Source organism: Misgurnus anguillicaudatus, chromosome 2, assembly GCF_027580225.2.
Source record: "Misgurnus anguillicaudatus chromosome 2, ASM2758022v2, whole genome shotgun sequence".
NCBI lineage: Eukaryota > Metazoa > Chordata > Actinopteri > Cypriniformes > Cobitidae > Misgurnus > Misgurnus anguillicaudatus.
This window is the reverse complement of record NC_073338.2, coordinates 16,070,007-16,090,707: the sequence shown is the minus strand read 5'-3', so window position 1 is coordinate 16,090,707 and position 20,701 is coordinate 16,070,007. Positions and strand designations below refer to the sequence as shown.

Genomic DNA, 20,701 nt, shown 5'->3' with positions numbered 1-20,701 from the left:
GATGAACGGCCAATAAATCAAGACATCTACCCAATCAGAATGGTTGTGCAGAAAGTTGGGCGGGAGATGTGGTAACAGCTGATGCTTGAGTCGTAGGAAGGCAATGCGGATGGGGAGACGATAACAACCGCAAGGCATCATGAGGTTTTTGTCAAGTCTCCTTTGGGCAGCTCTTTTGGTTGAACAGGTAGGAGGCCGACAAAAGCACTCGCATTATTTTCAGTTTTTCAACAGAAGGGTACCTAATATTTTTTGAGGGGCTTATAAACTGGCAACATGCTAAGTATGGTTAGCTTGCGTAGGAGTCTGGTCCTCGTGCATGTTTAGGGCCCTCGCGTAGAATACCGCTGTTGACATGACACTTCACTCTTTGTTTTTATTGTAAATAACATACAAAACACTGATCACCTTAACTTTGACACTATTCGATCTTTTCTGTTCTTTCACGAAATGTCTTTGTTTTGATTTGGCAGACAGTGAGACAGTATGTTTGCTTATTTACTTAATGCGAGTCAGAGAGAATTTGGAGATCTGTATTTTACAGAATTCACTTTAACCTATGCTAAATCCGTTATTTTACCTTTAATATCTTTTTTATTGATATACTGAATTGTATTAGACTATCATAGAAAAAAAAACAGGAAACATAAGGAACATATTTATACTACGCATTTACCTTAGTAAGCAAATGAGAGTCGAAGTATTTCGAAAGAGAATAAAAATATATAAAATGTACCTTGTTTTCTTAAAACTGAAATGTATGGTAACTTATTTGGTAACTTCTATCTATCTATCTATCTATCTATCTATCTATCTATCTATCTATCTATCTATCTATCTATCTATCTATCTATCTATCTATCTATCTATCTATCTATCTATCTGTGGTAGCCAGTGACCTTTTTTTTTTTAGGGCGCTCGATGCAAGTTCATCACAACATGTATGTAGCCCGTCATGTGTGTGGGTTATTTCAAAATGTGTGTTCGGCCTGTCGATTGAACCTATGTGCATCACATGTCGTGTCAAGGTGGGTGCCTGCTGCGGATGCGTCTAAAAGGTTTGTGATAAAAGAGACGCTCGCATTTGCCAGATACTCACAAATCGCATGTGTATTGTTAAGGGAGTGTCTTGCGTGTATTTTGTGAACGTGAGCGGCTCTTTTATCATAAACGGTTTTGACGCGTGTACAGCAGGCACTTATTTTGACATAACATGTGAGGCACAGGTTCACATGACGCAACAAACACATATTTTGAAAACGCAAGCAACCCACATGACACTCCGAACACTTATTTTGAATTTGCACCCTTCGGATGAGCAGTCACGAGCAGCCACTGCTATCTGTTATCCCAGATGTTTTCTCAAAATGTTTGTATTTAAAGAAATTTGCAAATGTTTACCAGTGTAACTAAAAGACAGCATCTCATATCATTCCACACTTCTTAACAGCATCATCAAGCTATGCCAGTGTTGTTGTTTCACGACCTCAAGCAAAAAAATTACCAATTGTGCCATTAATGCACTAGCTAACGTGACTGAACAATATGTTATCGTCAGCATTTATTCATCTTTGTTAATCTCAGTTAACAGGGATGCTCTGATCGATCGGCCGCCGATCAGTATCGGACGATAATGGCATTAAATGACTCGATCGTAAAAATTTACGTTAAATTTGCTTATCTCATGAACCAATATTTCTGTTTACTTTTGTCATCATAGGGATCCTGAATGTGGCTGCAATTAGAGATAATTTTTTACATAGTGTGAGCATTTTTATAACCCGTTGCTCATGTGCAAATATTTGTTGTGCTTGTTTATTTGATTTTCCATTAAAACAATAATATACCTAATTACTGCAAGTAATATAACAAAGGCCACATCCATGGTATTACTTTATTTAGATAAAAATTTAACAGTTACAGTCATAAAAGAGCTTGCATCAGCTTAAAAAAAATGTAGAATCGGTATCGGCCGATCACAAAGATGATAAATCGGTAATCGGTATTGGCTGCAAAAATCCTGATTGGAGCATCCCTATTAGTTAATACAGATACAGTTCAATATCAGGGTTTAAAATTGCGACCATTTGCTTTTGAAATTTAATTGACTTTGACCTCAAACTATATTTGGAAGAGTTTGTGCAAAAATTCTGTTGAATAATTTCCGAACATCTCATAGAAACGTCACCAATAAAACATTACACAGATGACTCATCTTTCGTGCTGTTTGGCATCCAAGGACACGAATACATGAAGTTCATATTGAGAGCTCCTGTAAACGTTCACGCAAATTTCATTGAATAATGTCATTGTCAAATACACACTGACAACCCATCAAAATAAAAGTCTGTTGAACGTAATGAAGTTGATTATTTTAGGAAAGATCAATTATTGCATTTTATGAATTCAGTTTATAAAACATGCTGTTTGATAAGATAAATGTAATTAATTGTAAAGAAAAATGATAATAAAAATACAGAATCCAGAAAAAATGTAATAGAAAAAATGGGATTTTAAAATAAAAAATTAAATCGTTTTATAGGGCCACATGGATCCACATGTTTTAGCATAAGAGCTTGTTTTAAAATGGGCCGAGCACAAGTCAAGTGTTTAGCATAATATTTTTAGCTTTTAATCTTCAGGAATGAAGAAGTTGTGATCCTTCTATAATTTTTAATGGATTCTCCTACATTTTTGCTGGTGCTCCTTACTTTTAAATTTGGGTGCACCAGTGCTGCCAACTAAAAAAGCTACCTACTACTTAATTTCGAGCCCTGAATATTCATACACATTAATGTTTACAGATATTTCATTTCGAAAAATTATTTATTAATAAATTATTAAGTCACCTGAGCTGTGTCCGTTCTGATTCACAGGTTTTAGGCGAATATGGTATGGCACATTTCAGTGAATGGGGAAACAACAAAGGCAAAGATTACTGCATTTTCTTTAACTCTCAGTGGGCTCGACTACCTCAGGACCTCAGTAAAGCAGTTAGTGTCTCTTTAAATTTTTTTACACACAAAACATGCACATTGTACTGATATTATTGATTACATTTCAAATTATGCCAATCACAGAATCCAAACCATTGCTTGTTAATGTTACATCTAATCAGGAGGTGTAATCCTTTCTACAAACCAGTGACTGTTTGTTTTTAAAGGCACGAATGGAGACCTATGATCTCACCACATCTATGCTCTGCTCACCCTACGACGTACCCAAGGGTGGCTTTCTGAACACCATCCCAATGGTGATGAGAGGAAATTGTACTTTCTATGAGAAAGTGAGATTGGCACAGATTAACGGTGCCAAGGGAATTCTGATTGTCAGCAAAGATAGACTGGTGAGTCAGTATAACACCACAAAATTGCTATGACTAATGAATCATAAATAAAATTTGTATTTCTTTCTATTTGATTTCATTTGCAGACACCGCCCATAGGCAACGAGTCCCAATATGAGGAGATAGGCATCCCAGTGGCTTTGCTTAGCTATAAGGACATGCTGGACATCAGTAAGGTAATGTTACATAAAAGCATTTGGTTGGTTATTGGTTTTATTACATTTTTATGTTATTTACTGAATATATTTTGCACTATGTACTGAAGTTTGTGCATACTTATTTAGTGGGTTTATGAATTCTCTGTCAACACATGAATGATAGCATTAAGTATAAGTTACACACTAAGGGCCCTATTTTACTGATCTAAGCGCATTGTCTAAAGCGCACAGCGCAAGGTCTAAATGGGGAGCCCAGTCTCCTGAAGATGCATATAAATAGCACGAAGTGTAAAACTCGTGCAATACATACGCCAAATTCCACTTTGGCGTGCATATGATACGCCAGTCCTTCCCATTCACTTAAACGGTGCATCTTTTTTGTCGTTTTATTTATTGGTTTCTCAATTTTTTTGCTATTTTTTTTTACCATTTTCGCTTAGGTTTAGGGTTAGAACAACTTTTTGTTATATAAAAATGACAACCTAACCCAAACCCCAACTCTAACCTCAACTCCAAGTGACCATGGCTTAAATATGGACAAAAACATGGAGAAACCTGTATATTAAATAACCTCATTAAGCAAATCTAAAATCTAACCCTAAACCCAAGCGAAAATGGTTTAAAAAACCGAAAAAAAATTGAGAAACCAATAAATAAAACGACAAAAAAAGATGCACTGTTTAAGTCAATGGGAAGGACTGGCGGATCATATGCACGCCAAAGTGGAATTTGGCATATGTATTGCACGAGTTTTACACTTCGTGCTATTTATACGCATCTTCAGGAGACTGGGTTTAAATGGGCGTGTCCGAATCCACTTTTGCTAATTTAACGACGGGAAAAATGGTTTGTGCACTGAGCGCATGGTCGAAAAGGATTGGTCCTATTTTTTTAATGAGTAATGGGAGTATTTTGGGTGTAACGTGCAATAAACCAATGAGAGTCTTTATTTAAGAAAAGGTTTGTACTTTAAAAATAGGAGATAAAGAATTTACAAACGGCTCTCCGCACGTTTCAGCACTTGGACAGCGACATCAGTTTTTTTTAAGCATTACTTAAAAATGTTTCTCATCTCACAATATCCACAGGTACACAGTCATCATATACAATAAATCTGCTTGGTAGCATTTAAAAAAACATTTAAAAACAGATGCATTTGTTTAAAGCAAAGCATTTATTTACTTACTAGGCTACAGGTGAAGTAGCTCTTTGCGCCTTCTAATGTCTCATAATTAGTCCTCATTTAAGTCCAAGAGACTCAATAATAATCTTTTACATTCAATCCTTTAATCTTTCATATTTAAAAGCGTTTTTGTGCTGCTGCGCATTCATGTATGTGATAAGCAAACCCGTGTTGTCGTCCCGTTTATAGGCGCATATTACCAACGAGCTCATTAAATAACAAAAGCAATATTGCGCCATTGACTTTAGACCAGGTTTTAGTTGACCAATGGCGTAGTCTATTTTAGTTGTCTCAAAATAGCAACGCGCCAACAATGCGCCTGAACACAACTCGTTTTCAGACCAGAAAACCCATGGGCGCAAATGCATTTGCTATTTAAACAACGTGGCGCTAAACGTGAAAATTATAATTGCGCAGGGTGGAAACTAGCAAAGACACTGGCGCTGGGTGTAAGATAGAGCCCTAAATGTGAATCACTTACCCCTTGGTACTAGTCCTTTTTGCTAGTTACTTGAAGTGCTACTTGGAAGAAGGATGACTTGAAAGCAGCATATAAAGTAATTCTGCCTCTTTTTATCTAGAAATTTGGTGAGAAGATGCAGGTGGCCATGTACGCACCTCATGAACCAGTGGTGGACTACAACATGGTGATCATCTTTCTGATGGCGGTGGGCACTGTGGCCGTTGGAGGATATTGGGCTGGCAGCAGAGATATTAAAAAGTGAGAGTTGTTTCCTTTCAACAAAATATTAATGGCACTAGGATATTTAAGCAATATAATATATTAGAAATAACCCCCCAAAATCAATAAATAATTTGTTTCATGTGTGCAAACAAAAAGAGACACAAAACATAAAATTATGTCACTGTTCTGGAAAAATAATTGGACTGAATCTGACATAAACTTACAATTAATTGTGGTAAAAAGTTAAGAAATGCTTTATTTTTTGACTTTCTTAACAAAATATTTTCAGTCCTAATGAAGTCGTTGTGCAAAATTGTTTTAAAGTTTTTGCTTGCATTTGTTTCCTTTGTTTGTATTGGCAGGCGTTACCTTAAGCACAAGAGGGACGACAGTGCCGACAAACAAGATGAGGAGACCGTTGACGTCACCCCCATCATGATTTGTGTATTTGTGGTCATGTGCTGCTCTATGCTGGTGCTCTTGTATTTTTTCTATGATCAATTGGGTAAATAAGTTATTTAAATAATTTTTTCAGCAATCTATTTGTGATTATGATGCCGTCTCTCCGTCTTTCCTTCCACACAGTCTATATGACCATAGCCACATTTTGTTTGGCATCCGCCGTCGGCCTGTACAGCTGTCTCTGGCCATTTGTTCGACGAATTCCTATTGGGAAATGCAGGTTACACATGTGAATTATAACGGCAAGACCAATGGGTACATGTATGTTGTGAAGGATATGCCTTATATTTATGTCTGAATGTTGATAGGATACCTGAAAATAATCTGCCGTACTGCCACAAGAGGCCAGAGGTGCGAATGCTGATCCTTTCAGCCTTCTGTATAGGAGTCAGTGTGACTTGGGGAGTTTTCCGCAATGAAGATCAGTAAGCAAAATAAAACCTCTTTATCACTATTCTGACTATAAAAATGACTATAAAGTTTATAAACTCATGTTACTGCACAGTCAAAAATGTTACTGCAATTTTAACACTCTTGTTTCTCTGAAACGGGACAAAATTGAACCAGGAGACTTTGTCACAAGACAGGACAGATTTCTGTGCTTTACCCTTGTATGGCAGTATGGGTCTCAGCCTTTTTTTTTTTTTTTTTTTACTGTATAACTGATATTAAAACTATGTTTCCTAGATGGGCGTGGGTGCTTCAGGATGCATTAGGCATTGCCTTTTGTCTCTACATGCTGAAAACAATCAGACTGCCCACATTTAAGGTGAGTGAGGAAAGGATGCTGGTGGATGCTGCCTAATATTGCGTTTACTTATGCAAATGTTTGTACTACCAGGTCAATCCTATCATGTTAAAAATGTTTTTCTTTTTTAAGGCCTGCACACTACTGCTGGTCGTCTTGTTTGTCTACGATGTGTTTTTTGTTTTCGTAACACCACTTTTAACTAAGGTATTACACTTTTTTTAATGCTCATATACAGACCACTTTTAATGATTCAGTCAATTTTAAATGGATGAAATCAAACCCAGCCCTTTTATTCCCTTTATGGAAGTCAAATAGATTGTAAAATATGTTTCATGTTACAGTGTTTTTATATTTAATAACATCTGTGTAGAGTGGTGAAAGTATCATGGTGGAGGTGGCGGCTGGACCCTCTGACTCCTCTACACATGAGAAGGTTTGATCATAGATATTCAACTGAAAGCACATTATTTAACAAAAATGCATTTCAATATATTCTCTGAGTCTGTTCATTATGTGTTCGCCAGCTTCCGATGGTGCTAAAAGTGCCCAGGTTAAACTCTTCTCCTCTAGTCCTGTGTGACAGACCCTTCTCTCTGCTGGGATTTGGAGATATTTTGGTACCAGGTAAAGTCATGTCATCATCATTGAAAAAACAGGAAATATTTCATCAAATAAAACACAAATAAGTTGTAATTATATTAGTACAAATATTACTCTTCCGCCAAACAAAGTAGTTCCTCAGAATCAAGTGTGGCAAAGAAAAAATGAAAATATGATTAAAGACTGGGGTGTTTATTTTTATTTTCATTCATCTAATTTATACATTAACTCTTTCCCCGCCATTGACGAGATATCTCGTCAATCAAGAGAAAACGCTTCCCCGCCAAAGACGAGTATTTCCGTCTTTCCGCAATACCGCTATTATCCACTAGGTGGCGCCCTTCCGCAACCTTTTAAACCCGGAAGTATTGCCCTCTGGCAAGCTGCTGCATGTCCGTGTCTGTTTTAAAGATCACACTGAATGGGATCTCTATGAAAAGTCCATCAAAAAAATGGAATTATTTCAGCTTTTTGCTGAAAATGTGGTGTTTTTGCAGAAACCTACCCATATTCAAAAGCTGATTACAAAAGAACTACTCAAGGTAGGATGAAACGGTTTTTTTTTTGTTTGAAAGCAGAGGGTCTGTTCTTTCATGTGGTATATTGGATGTTTATATATTTGAAGAAGAACATTTTCTGGAAGGCATTAAACTTTGGTGAAAATCATGAAAAATGCTGGCGCTGGCTGGCAACTTTTTAAAAAAATGCTGGCGGTGAAAGAGTTAACATTCATATCGTGCAACTGTTGAAGTGATAATCAAATATGCGTGGAAGCGTGCTTAACTTAAACTCTTTCCCCGTCAGCGTGTTTTTTTTTTTAAGTTGCCACCCAGTTTTAGTTTAATGCCTTCCAGAAAAATTATCTTCTTTAAATAAACATGAAATATATCAAATGAAAGAACAGATGCTCTGCTTAAAAAAAAGAAGTTTCATCCTACCTTCATTTGTTCTCTTATCACATCTCAAAAAAGCAGAGATAATTCAATTTTTGTGAAGAACTTTTGTAAGAGATCATTTTCAGAGCCATGAACAGTACTACACAGTGTTTTCAGTGTTGAGTGAATGCGTCAGTGTTTAAGTTGGGTAAGATCGCCATCTAGTGGATAATAGCGGACCTATGAATTTAAGGTAGAAACTTCTTAGAGAACGTTTTCTCTTTTTTGACGAGATGACTCAACAATATATATTGACATTTATCTGGATATTGCCATTAATTGTGCAATTGTAGAAAAAAGAAAAATATTTTTAAAGACTGTGGTGTTTATTTTCATAAATCAGTATGCAGCAACAGTGGCGCAGTAATACTTATGTAATGCGGTCTGAACCGTGGGTTTACCATGGAATTTTATCACGGCTTAGAACGCGTTTCAACCAATCAGAATGAAGAACCAGAACGGGCCGTTTTATAACATGTAATTGATGTGATTGCATTGAAATGGCACAACACGTTACACAATCAAATTAAATGGCCAGATGCAATTCTTGTTGCCAGTCATTAAAAAATATTAATTGCTTAAATTGCATTCACATATATTGCATTTATAGCTTTTAACTGTGAAATGTGATTGGAAAGAAAACAGCGGATGGCGTGTGAGAACAGGGGGGTCCATGAGGATGGTTTCAGATATTATGGGGGTCCAACACTCCAAAAAGTGTGAGAAACACTGTCATACACCACAAACATGAGGATAAAAAATTCCTAGATTTAATCGTTTTGCACCTATAGTGTGTGGTGTGCCATGATGTGTCAATGACAGCACGAACAGATTTTCAACAAGAGTCTCGACTGTGAACACGGGATGTATCACAAAATCTCACGAGACTTCAGAATAAGCATGCCGGACGATAGCAGGAAGAAATTTTAATGATAGTGTTTGGAATGATTTTCATAGAAAATTCAAGGGAAAAAAAAGAAAAGGGTTTGGGTGAAGTCATGGAGAGTGCGGGAACATTTCTGCTGTCCACATCAACTTTACTTTTTGCTGCACCATGACTGCTTCTGCCATCGTTTTGCTTTCTGATTGGATATTGTTTCGTTTTTTTTTTTTGATAATCTCAAGAGCGTACGCGTGTTTGTCCTCGGGGTTCCCCCCACACATCAGGATTTCTGATCGTTACAATTTGCGATCGGGGCGGCTCCGATGTTTTTCCGATCAGGTTGGGACACCCTTAACACACCTCACACCAAGGGAATATCTGATAAGATAATCTGTAGAACCATTAAGATAATCGGGACACAGCTAGGATTGTCGCTAGGGGGGTAAATCGGCCCAGCGTTAGGGCAAACAGTAAGAACTTCATGTATGTTTTGATCATCACTGTGATTCTGATCTTTATCAAAAGTCCTTAACCAAAATGCAGTTATCCCAGCGTTTTGCTCAAAATGTGGTATTTTTAAAGAAACGTTTTTTTTCCATTTAAAAGCAGAGGGTCTGTTCTTTCATTTGATATATTGTATGTTTATATTTTTTAAGAAGAGCATTTTCTCAAAGGCATTAAAAATGCTGGTGCTAGCGGGAAAAAGAGTTAAATATTATTATTTAATAACAATGTCAAAAATGTTTTCATTTTGGTACCAGGTTTGCTTGTAGCATATTGCCACAGATTTGACATTCTCATGCAAACATCTCGAATATATTTCCTGGCCTGCACTATTGGTAAGAATCCCCAATTATAGACTCTTGTTTACCTTTTTTTCACAGCGCTGATCTGAGATCTGTCTCTGTTTAGGCTACGGCATCGGTCTGCTCATCACATTCGTGGCTTTGGCTTTGATGCAGATGGGTCAACCTGCTCTCTTGTACCTGGTGCCCTGTACTCTGCTCACCAGCCTCATGGTGGCGCTGTGGCGCAAGGAGCTGCCTTCGTTCTGGACAGGAAGTGGATTTGTGGTGAATACCAGTTTGATATGAGTGCCTGCGTCAGTCGGCAAAGTTCTAGGGTTATGTACAGTTACTAGACTTACAGTTGAGTAAAATCACCCACACGTTTTGTTTGCTATTAGGTTGCTCTCGTTTTAACCGTGGGTGTTTTCTTTTAAAGGATGGGTTTGGTGTTTTTGTACCCCTAATTTAATTTCCAGTCTTTTGTAATTGTTCATAACACATTTCATTTTTTGTTTCACCAAATACTGTTTAAAAACGTTTAGAAATCTTGAAATGCAAATGTAGGAAAATCTACACATTAGAAAGAACACCACCACCAGCCTCAATACAGAATATATAGATATAATACAGCTATTTTAACCAGCGGACAAGACAATGCATTTGTAAAAAAAAGATTCTTGGAAATGAATACATATTTTACTAAAATTTGAATCGAATTAAGAGCTGGACAGAAATGCTTTTCTCTGTGCTGTGCTATGAACATTATACATGAGCTAAAGTCCCCTTTTCATTGGTTTATGGGATTGATAAACACCAAATCTATTCTTTAATTTTTTATCAGTGATCTGTGTGTTTAAAAAAGCCTGATGTTTTTCCTAGTGCTTCATTCTACCTTTACATGACAACGATTGACCTAAAAACGGAAAAATTTCCTTTTCATAAAAAATTACATACACACCACAACACTGTCAAAACAATCAATGTTTAAACCATAGACTGTAAAAAAATGATGGACGACGCCCGTTCGCTCTCTTCCATTGGTGAAAAGTGAAGCCGCTGACATCTTGGGTCTTGAGTCTGCGCAGTAGCAATTTCGGGACCAGTCCTGCGCAGGAGTGAGCAGGAAGTAAAGCTGTAGAATCAAGGCCCTGCTCTCGCAGAATGTGTATAGCACAGCTGTCAATCATGACGTGACACCACCGTTTTTATAGCATTAAAGGCGGAGTGCACAATGTTTGAAAGCCAATGTTGATATTTGAAATCACCTAATCAAACACGCCCCTACCCCAATAGAATCTGGACCTTCTTTTAAAAGACCCGTCCCACACATACGCAACCGGCAAGGATGTCGGTTAGTAGACTCGCTCCTTACTGCTGATTGGCTATAAGTGTGTTTTGGTAGTCAGCCTGTCTCCTTTTACAAAGCGTTTTTCAAACATTGTGCACTCAGCCTTTAAATAACTAACTAAAAACAAACTTATTTTAAAAACAAACATTTGAATTTACATCAGCGTGATAAAAACTACAGTAAATGACAGAAACCAGCTTCGGAAAAAAAGATAATTGAAATGTAATGAAATTGTTTAGTTGGACTCAAGTCTCTTTGAATAATATGGAGGCGGCGGGATTTATGACCTATACTGAACAGTCACTGGGGGGCGATCGAGACGTTTTGGCTTCATTTTTCAGGGCTTGTGCGGCACGCTTGGTTTAAACAGATGCACAAAAACGTCAAAAAAGCTATATTATGTGTGCCAGACCAGTAGATGGCGATGTTACTTAATGCCGAGTTCAGACTGCATGATTTTCAAACTAGTCGGGTCACAGATGTTTTCACACTGTGTGGTTATCTAGGGTAGCGTTCAGTCGCTGCTGTTTCAGACTGCATGATGGATTGGCGAAAGGGGTTTTTATACTGCATGACTTTACTGAATTTGAATTTTTGAATTTGAATTTTATTTATTTAAAGAAACAGAGACAGCATACATTAAACATTAACCTTAAAAGGAAAGATGGATAGTACCAGGTTATAGCTCAAGAGCTAATTTCCACCCGTAGTCCCTGTAGTACTGTTGGAAGAATCGCCGACAACTTTGTCCTGGTCCGCAAACTACGTCTCACAACCAAACGCATGCGAGAAGTGACAAGAAAATAAGGCGAGGTCATGGGTGCAAGACCGGAGTTCTCACGTGAGACTGAATTATTATTAAAAATGGTAGCTCGCAAGAAGTTTACCATACAAATTGCATGTGCGCTTATTTGCAGCAGAAGAAGAAGAAGAAATAAAGATTATGAAGGAGGAAATGTTTGGAGAGACTCCTCTCCGAACTTTCAGCTGTCCTGTATGTTGCTCTCTCATTGGCTGTAGGTCATCGCCGATGTTATTTTCAATCAAAACACATTTCACATGGCATGATTTTGAATCGCCGACATGTCCAGATATTTAGCATGCCAAATATCTTGTGGGTGTCGGCGACTTGTCAGCGATTCTCTTACCCCTAATTTCCACCGACTGCGGAAAGGCTGCGGATCCGTTGCGGAACGGCGGCGGAGTCAATCGGTTTCCATTCAAGTCAATGTGTGTATTTCCAGTGACTGCGTTCCGAATCCGTCACAGCTACGGCCATCCGCAGCCCTCCGGCACAAATACGCAGAGCTTCTATTTTTGACGGATGCCGGACAGCTCCGCAGGGCGGAGCCATGAATTTATCGCGTGATCATACCTGAATTCGCGAGATCTCGTGTTGGGATCTGGGCTGGTTTGTAATAACGTCATAATTCAACGTCATAATGGGCGGAGGCAGAACTAGATATCGCACGATCTTCATGTGAATTTGCGAGAACTCACGGGTCCTCGTCACTTCAGCACGCAGCCGCTCTGCAACAAATACGGATCCGGTGGGTATTGCCGGACGGCGGAGTGCGGAGCCGTTACGCAGCGGAGCCGATCTGCAGCCGCTCCGCAGTCGGTGGAAATCCGATGTTAGATCACGTCTTTGAGCATTCACACTGTGTGATTGTCACTAGCATGCACAACCATCGATTTGCTTGTGATTTGGGGCATTTGTCTGAAATTGCGCAAAACCTGTCAGCGAGTCAAAATCAGTTCTGAACTCGGCATTAAGAAATACTTCATCTACACAACTATGCATTCTTCTACACGGTAATAAATATAAACGATCAAGATAGCGAAAGCATCAATCAGTTTTTTAGACCGACAACCCTGCCTGGACTATAAAGCAGCAGCATTTTATAATTTTAGCTGGAGAAGCGTTAATAAACTCTGTATCTTGAGCAGCACAAACACATACCCGTAGGCCGTCATTGTTGCGTCAACGATAACGATACAGCTTTTAAAAACTTGTACCTACTTTTTAAATCATTTGTTTTTAAGACCTCAAAGCGCTATTGTCATCTAAATGAACACCCAAGACCCACTAAAAGTTTACAGTTTTTGGTTGAAAACATTGTCATGTAAACGTGGTAGTTAAGTCATTCTGGTTTAAAACCAATAACTTGGTTTGGGGATTAGCTGGCATTGAGTTGATTTGAGCTTTTCTTGACTCATCACCTTATCTGATCTCTCTTTTACTTCAGTCATATATCTGAGGTCATTTTATCTGCATCTTTACATCACACAACCTCTTTGTGTGAATCTCTTAGTGTAATTGATTTTCATGTCTCGCATCAATGTTTCAAATCAACTCTTTAAGATTATAAGTCATCTCTAATATTAATTTTGTGTTTTGTTAAGGAATTTGGGAATGTGTAACGCATCCTCCTCTGGTTTCTTTCTCAGCCTACTCCTATTGTCATGGAGCAAATAAACTGTACTCAAACTCCAGGTCAATCCACAGATGAACCCCAGTCAAACCCTGAGCAGCTGGACTCTGAACCGACCAATCAGAGTGAAGACCCTCCTCCAGCCGCACAAGAGGAAGCTCCACATCCTAAAGATGCAGCTACAACATAAAGACTGATCATATTTTCTTTTAAGTCAGTTACAGATCTGACCATGTATGTAATAGACTTGAGCAGTATGAACATCTCAATGCACTTTGCAGAGAGAGAAAGAAGAAATCAGTGGCAGCAGCGGTTTTAAGCCTTTATATATGTATAGTGTGTTTAAATCAGAGACACAAGAACGTAACTTGATGTCTGCTTGAACTTTATCCGATTTATTGGATTGTGTGAAGAACGGATCAATATGGATGGCTTTCATCTAATTCATAAGGTTCGCAGTTGTGTGTTATTTTTGTTCTCTTTGTCTTTGTAAATCGACAGTATCTCTTTAAATGAAACGGTGCAGCTAGACGTTTTCCAACAAATGTCAAATAAAAGATGACTCACTGAAAATATGTCTGATATTAAGCTTTTAGTGAATAAAACACAATTTACTGGTTCGGTCCTTGTAATAACAGTGCTCAAGAATCACATGCTTCGAAATATGGTGCTAAGTACCGAATTAACCAAAGGTATCAAAAAAGTGTTTGATTATTTTTATCCCCAGAGTGCTGTTTATTGAAAAGTTTATGTATAGAATCACAAATACCACCCATCTTTGTACAAACTTGACTATGTATACCAACTCAAAGTCATATAATGATTAAATAGAAAAGTATAAGAGCTGACACTTGACATTAAAATTATATAAAGCAAGCACTGTAAAGTGCTTTGAAGGTATTCAAAAAATCTGCTACTTGTCTTGGCCAGTGTGCACAAAGTGTAAACTAACCATTCTGACCACCTTGTGATAACACGGAGACCTGATAAATGTTAGAATGTAGTCGCAGTCTTGCAGCAAAGCCATAAGTAACTATAAATAACTACCATTAAATTTTGTATATATCTTTTCCTTTCATCAATTTTTTGTGACCCTGCAGCCCTAATCAGGATTTCTTGTCTAATGGTCACATCTCACCCAGTCAACACGTGAGATCACACGAGATCACAGTGATGTCACACCATTCTCATATAGTGATAATCACAGTGTGAGCTATATGTGAGCTCATTGTGAATTCAAAATGTTGAGCAGGTTAAGAGGAGCCAATACAACATAAGGGGGCATTTTACTTCCCCTATCTCACTAGGAAAAGGTGAATACTGGAGGATCACAGTGACGTAACACAACTCTCATACTGTGATTATCACGGTGTGAGGTCATTTTAAATTCAGAATGTTGAGTTCATGGTATGAGTGCATAGTGAGTCTGCCATGATCTCATATAGTGACCATAGTTTGAGTGCACAGTGAGTGTGCTGTCCCTGCAAGCAAGCCTATGATGGCCCTTTATGGGCTCACTTAGGGCTCGTCAAAGGGCCCCGCGCAGGTTTGTTCATTGGCAAATCGTTGGCCCCTTAGCGCTGGCCCTGCATGGGCAGCCTTCATTCACTTAGCCCCCAGGAAGTCCTCATACAGCAAAATCCCCAGAGTTAAATAAACACTGCTGGATGTATATATTGTCCCATCTTACAGTGTGTTAAAAAGTAACACTAAAGCAGAATTAAAAGCTTTGTTATCCTCTCTCTCACCATCTCTGTCTGAAACATAAAATTGCATTTTACATCTTACTTGTAAAGTCATTTTCTTAACTTAGGTTTAGATGTTGATGTTTCATTATAGATACACCGGTTAATTTTAAATGTCAGTGTTTTATAGTTCTTCAGAAAGACAAATGGCTATGAGAGAGCTGGATCTCATACTGTAGTATCACATTATTGTCAGAGAAAGATCCTTCTGATAAGTGTGCAAACATTAAATTAATACATACGTTTTCTAGATGATGTTGTTTAGTTGTACAGCACCAAAGAGTTGCATTGTCTTCTGTCTGCCATAACAAACATGTCTTTAACACACAAACTTATAGCAGTCAAAAAACTGAACAAGTCAAGAGTCAAGGTCCACTAAAACAAACACTGATCACAATAATGTTCACTTTAAATTGAACAAAATCTAAACCTAAAGTAGGAAAATGACTTTATGTTTCAGACAGAGATGGTGAGAAAGAGGATAACAGAGCTTTTAATTCTGCTTCAGTGTCTTTTTTAACACTTTGTAAGATGGGACAATATACACATCCAGCAGTGTTTATTTAACTCGGGGGATTTTGCTGTATGAGGGCTTCCTGGGGGCTAAGTGAGGGCTGCCCGTGCAGGGCCAGCACTAAGGGGCCAACGTTTCACCAGTGAGCAAACCTGCATGGGGCTCTAAGGCTATGCCCATAAAGGGCAATCGTAGGCTTGTTTGCAGGGGTGACCTCTCATCGTGACAATAGCTCATGATGTGAGGTCATGGTACACTCACAGTGTGCTCATACTATGGTCATAATTTTAGGGGAAAGGCACACTTATTCGGATAGCACACATGTCTGGAAAATGTTGGCCAAAAAGTAGAACGTCACACTTCTCACCTATACTTTCTAAGAAATATTATTGGAATGATAATAAAGTCTAATTTAGGACATTTTCTACACAGCATTTTATACAGCATATATACATGGTGTGTAATGTATATATAATATAAAATGTCAACAACAACATTATGGCATCAAGAAGCCTAAATAAAGCTCACACAGATTGGAGGTAAAAGTGACCAGGATTCACAGAATTGTTTTGTGCAAGCATTGCGGCCTAGTGGTTAGAGAGTCAGACTGGCAGGAAGTAATTGATTGTTGGGGTGTTGTTGGCATGTGTGTTTGTGTGTGTGTGTATTTCTTGCAGTGGATGGATTCACTGTTCAGGGTTAAATGCAAGACCCTTCATGTCTTTCTCACTTTTTCTTTTATTGGCTGGATATCATTTGCAATCCCTGCTGAAAAAAAACAGCATCAAACCAGCATGGACCAGCATGGGAATTATGCTGGTCTATGCTGGTTTAAAATGCAATTTACACATTGGAAAAAGCACACTGGAGCTGCTTTTTAAGATTAAATTTCTAGGCGATAGGTCAAGTAAAGCAGTAAACTGAACAAGTTCATAAACCAAATGCTCCTGTAGTTGCTGTTCGAACTGAAAAAGTGCTTAAAATTTACTTTTGCGAAATGTATTACGTTTTAAACAGTAAAGATAAACAAGTAAAGATAAAACAATCATGCATTAGGAAAATTTATAATTCCTTTATTTATTGTATATTTCTATAGGTGTGTAAAACCATATTTTGGCGGATTGTTTTACTTTCATTGTTTCACGAGATTGCCTTCCTATTTAGTCATAATAATTAATGGTAAACAAACTTGGCTTAATGTTTTTGAAGGCAGCTCGACCTTAGGTCTACGTTTAAGTGAAGAAGGAGATGATGAGGAGAGATGCCAGAAGAATTGAGGCTGGGCGTGGAGGCACAGAGACTCCTGTTTACCATATGCTTTAAATGATGATTGACACAGGACTTAGGTTCCTTCAAACCTACGTTAAAAGCGTACCTGTTAAAATATTATTACTGAAGTAAAAGAGTTTAAAATTAAATAAAGTTTTATTTTGATCATGGTGTCACGATCGCTGGATAATTCTGAAATTACTTTTCAGTCATTTGAGATGTTACAAGGTTGAACGTCTTCACGTATACATGATTTGCGAGGTACATTTGCAAATGATTCATAAATAATACCTGTGTTTTAGAAGTACTGTATACTCAAACTCTAAAGACAGCAACACTATGTAGTTTCCATGTAAAAATGACTTACAGCTCCCCCATGTGGTTGAAAAGCGCAACTGTGCCTGGTATCAGACACTCTTCTGCAGGCAGGGGGAGGGGCGGGGCTGTGTTTCCTACCCTCCACCGCCACTTTAAGAGTGTGCTTGTAGCAGGAGGTTGGTCTTGGTCAGGTTGCAGCAACAGTACAATTTGTGCAGTTAAAAGTTGTTCTATCACTGAAATAATTTTAGAGACATTATTTAAAGGTAAAAAAACTACATAGTGTTGCTTTAAAGGACAAAATATCCCATTAAGCTATAACGTAGCAGTTATTAAAAAAAATTCAGAACATTCTTGTGACCCAGTGGTTGGGGGCCTCTGCTCTAGGTAGCACTTACGCATAATTACGTCAATCAAAATGTTTTAAAAACTCAAAATACAATTGTCTCGGGGGCCCCTAGTGTTTGGGGCCCTGGGCTGCAGCCCATGTTGCCCTTTAGGATAACACGGCCTTGGTTATTAGTCAAAGAGGCAGAAGAGACATACAGGATAGGGGTGAAGTAAGCAAAGCCAACAGAGAAGTAGATATGCATTCATTTGCTTCCAGTCTGCACCATTTTGTAGTGGGTGAACTAATCCAAAATGCAATCGTTTATCTACCAATAGTAAAACATGAAATTAGGTAAGGAAAGCCCACCATTCAGTTGGCATCTTTGAAGCAATGATTTCCGATATCTGGGCACTTTACCACCCCACAAAAAGTCAGTCACAATCTGGTCGATAGATTTAAAAACTGTTTAGGAAGAAACAAAGGAATGCACTGGAAAGCAAAAAGAAACGTTGGCAACACATTCATTTTCACTGCATTAATCCGACCTATCAATGATATAGGCAGATTTGGTCTGTTCTAACAAAGGGGTAAAATTACTAGATACAAGTAATGATAGAGAGTTAGCAATATTAATGCCAAGGTATCTAAATCCTGTTCTGCCAAGTTTAAATGGAACATCTGACTGCAAGAGACCCATAGCCAAGGCATTCATCTGGAAACATTCACTTTTGTGAAAATTTATTTTGTATCCAGAGAAAGAGCCAAATTTTTGCAACATAGAATAACTGGAAAATTTAGAATTGGATTAGAAACATATAACCTCACCACACCCTGAAATAACCGGGAGGACCTCAAAGCAATCGATAAAGGTTCGATCGCTAGGGCAAAAAAGCAAAGGGGAGAGTGGGCACCCTTGTCGCGTAACTCGCGTTCCACATCCCAGCCTAAAATAGGTGGATCTATTGTCATTGGTATGCACACTCGCCAGATGCGAAGCATATAAAAGACGTATCCAATTTATAAAATTAACACCAAACCCAAATTTTTGAAGCACATTGAAAAGATACTCCCATTCTACACGGTCAAATGCTTTTTCAGCATCAAGTGAAATAACAACCGCGGGTGTCTTGGTGGAATGTTTAAGATTAATAATATTCAAAAGAGTACGGACATTGAAGAACAACTGCCTCCCCCTGATGAAACTTGTCTGCTCCTCAGATATAATCTTTGGTAATATGTTTTCTATACGAGAGGCCAAAACTTTAGCCAAGATCTTGGCATTCACATTCTGTAAGGAAAGGGGCCTGTAAGAACCACATAACTTAGGATGATTGTCCTTTTTAAGCAGCAGAATTATGGATGCTTGTGTAAGTGTTTCCGGCAAGATGCCACGCTCTAACAATTCTGTATACACTGACAAAAGTACACTGTAAAAATACTTTGCTGCCTTAAAATTTTTTGTTTAATCAACTCGGATTTACAATGCATTTCAACTTACTATGATTTATCTTGACTGGAGATGAGTTTTTATAACTACAGGTGAGTTGTTATAACTTATAAAATTAAGTTGGCTTTTCTCAACTATTTTTTAGAAGTTGTGACAACCCATCTCTGTTGACATGACTGGTAAATCTGAGTTGATTTAACAAAAAATTTTAAGGCAGCAAAGTTTTTTACAGTGAATGAGGACAATTTATGAAATTAAAAAAAAAAACTCAACGGGAAAGCCATCGGGCCCAGGAGCTTTATTACCTTGAATCCTATTGATTGCCTGATTAATTTCACTTGCGGGGGTTTCGAGATCCCCAGCAACAGCTGGATCAATCGTGGTAAAGTTTAAATTCTGTAAAAAGGAAGTCATAGCGTGGGCATCAGACGGAGATTCGGAAGTATATAACGTTGAATAAAAAGATTTGAAGATGGCATTAATACCTTCGGGATCAGATATCAAATTATCGGATAGGTCCTGGATCTGTGGAATCAGACGGCTAGGTGCTTGACAAAAAGAATCCGCTCAGCATCTTCAGTCAGGACGAGATCAAGTTCAGCTTGTAAATCTAGACGTTGTTTAAATTGATCTTGCGAAGGGGAATTGGCAAGTTGCTGATCAATTTGAAAAATATTCAAAGTGAGTTCACGTATCCTTGTGTTGCGAACTCTCTTTAAGTGTGCAGAATAGGAAATAATCTGTCCCCCTAAGTGTTTCCCACAACAATGAATAAGTAACCACCCCGTCTTGATTTGTAGCCAAAAAATTATCAATGGAGGTTGAAATAAAATCTGTGAATTTTTCATCAGACAAAAGAAGGGTATTTAACCTCCATGGTGATGAATATCTAGGATGCACAGACAACTGTAAATCAACACTAAGCGGGCATGGTCAGATTTAAAAATAGAGCTATCTATAAAAAAATAATCAATACGAGAATATGACTGATGGGCTTGCGAAAAGAAAGAAAATTCCTTATCTTGAGGATTATAAAATCTCCAAGGGTCACCACAACCATTTTTAGCCATAAATTCCACTATTGCTTTAGACATCGATGATGGAGTCAATGTTCTGGAACTAGAGCGGTCTATTGTAGAATCAATTACACAATTAAGATCTCCCGCAAAAATAAATAGATGACTATTTAATGATGGGAGAATCTCAAATAACTTGTTTATAAAACTCGGGTCGTCAAAATTAGGTGCATGTACATTGACAAGAACCACAGGATTTTGTAGTATGGTGCCAAACAACAATCAAATATCTTCCATTTTATCAGCTATTATCTTAGAAGAAGAAAACTGAACCCTTTTGTTAATCATTATCGCAACCCCTCTGGCTTTTGAATTGAAATTAGAATGAAAGGCTTCCCCTATCCAAGTGCACTTTAGTTTCAGATGATCATTATTTCTCAAATGTCTCCTGTTAGAAAACAATGTCAGTATTTAACCTTTTCAAATG

The 20,701-nt window shown here is 37.9% G+C and overlaps 1 protein-coding gene across 2 annotated transcripts; it reads left to right on the top strand.

The window, feature by feature from the left end:
- Positions 1–29: 29 nt before the first annotated feature.
- sppl2 (signal peptide peptidase-like 2) lies at positions 30–14,147 on the top strand. 2 transcript variants are annotated; one of them, XR_008643692.2, is made up of 15 exons: positions 30–187; positions 2,877–2,993; positions 3,164–3,346; positions 3,433–3,522; positions 5,269–5,408; positions 5,735–5,877; positions 5,958–6,054; positions 6,143–6,259; positions 6,522–6,603; positions 6,715–6,789; positions 6,956–7,018; positions 7,110–7,209; positions 9,765–9,842; positions 9,916–10,151; positions 13,591–13,780. XR_008643692.2 is itself a non-coding variant. In XM_055201652.2 (15 exons), exons 1-15 carry the CDS (start codon positions 140–142, stop codon positions 13,762–13,764), a joined length of 1,668 nt encoding a protein of 555 aa, XP_055057627.2. In that variant the 5' UTR covers positions 30–139; the 3' UTR covers positions 13,765–14,147. The 2 variants fall into 2 exon arrangements, 1 of the variants encoding a protein (XP_055057627.2); XM_055201652.2 differs by having other exon boundaries at positions 9,916–10,076; positions 13,591–14,147.
- The last annotated feature ends 6,554 nt before the right edge of the window (positions 14,148–20,701 follow it).

Coding starts and splice junctions, on each gene's coding strand:
- sppl2 (XM_055201652.2), top strand. CDS start 140: ATGAGGTTTTTGTCAAGTCTCCTTTGGGCAGCTCTTTTGGTTGAACAG. Junction 188..2,876: donor CAGCTCTTTTGGTTGAACAG/GTAGGAGGCCGA, acceptor TCTGATTCACAG/GTTTTAGGCGAATATGGTAT. Junction 6,260..6,521: donor GTTTTCCGCAATGAAGATCA/GTAAGCAAAATA, acceptor TATGTTTCCTAG/ATGGGCGTGGGTGCTTCAGG.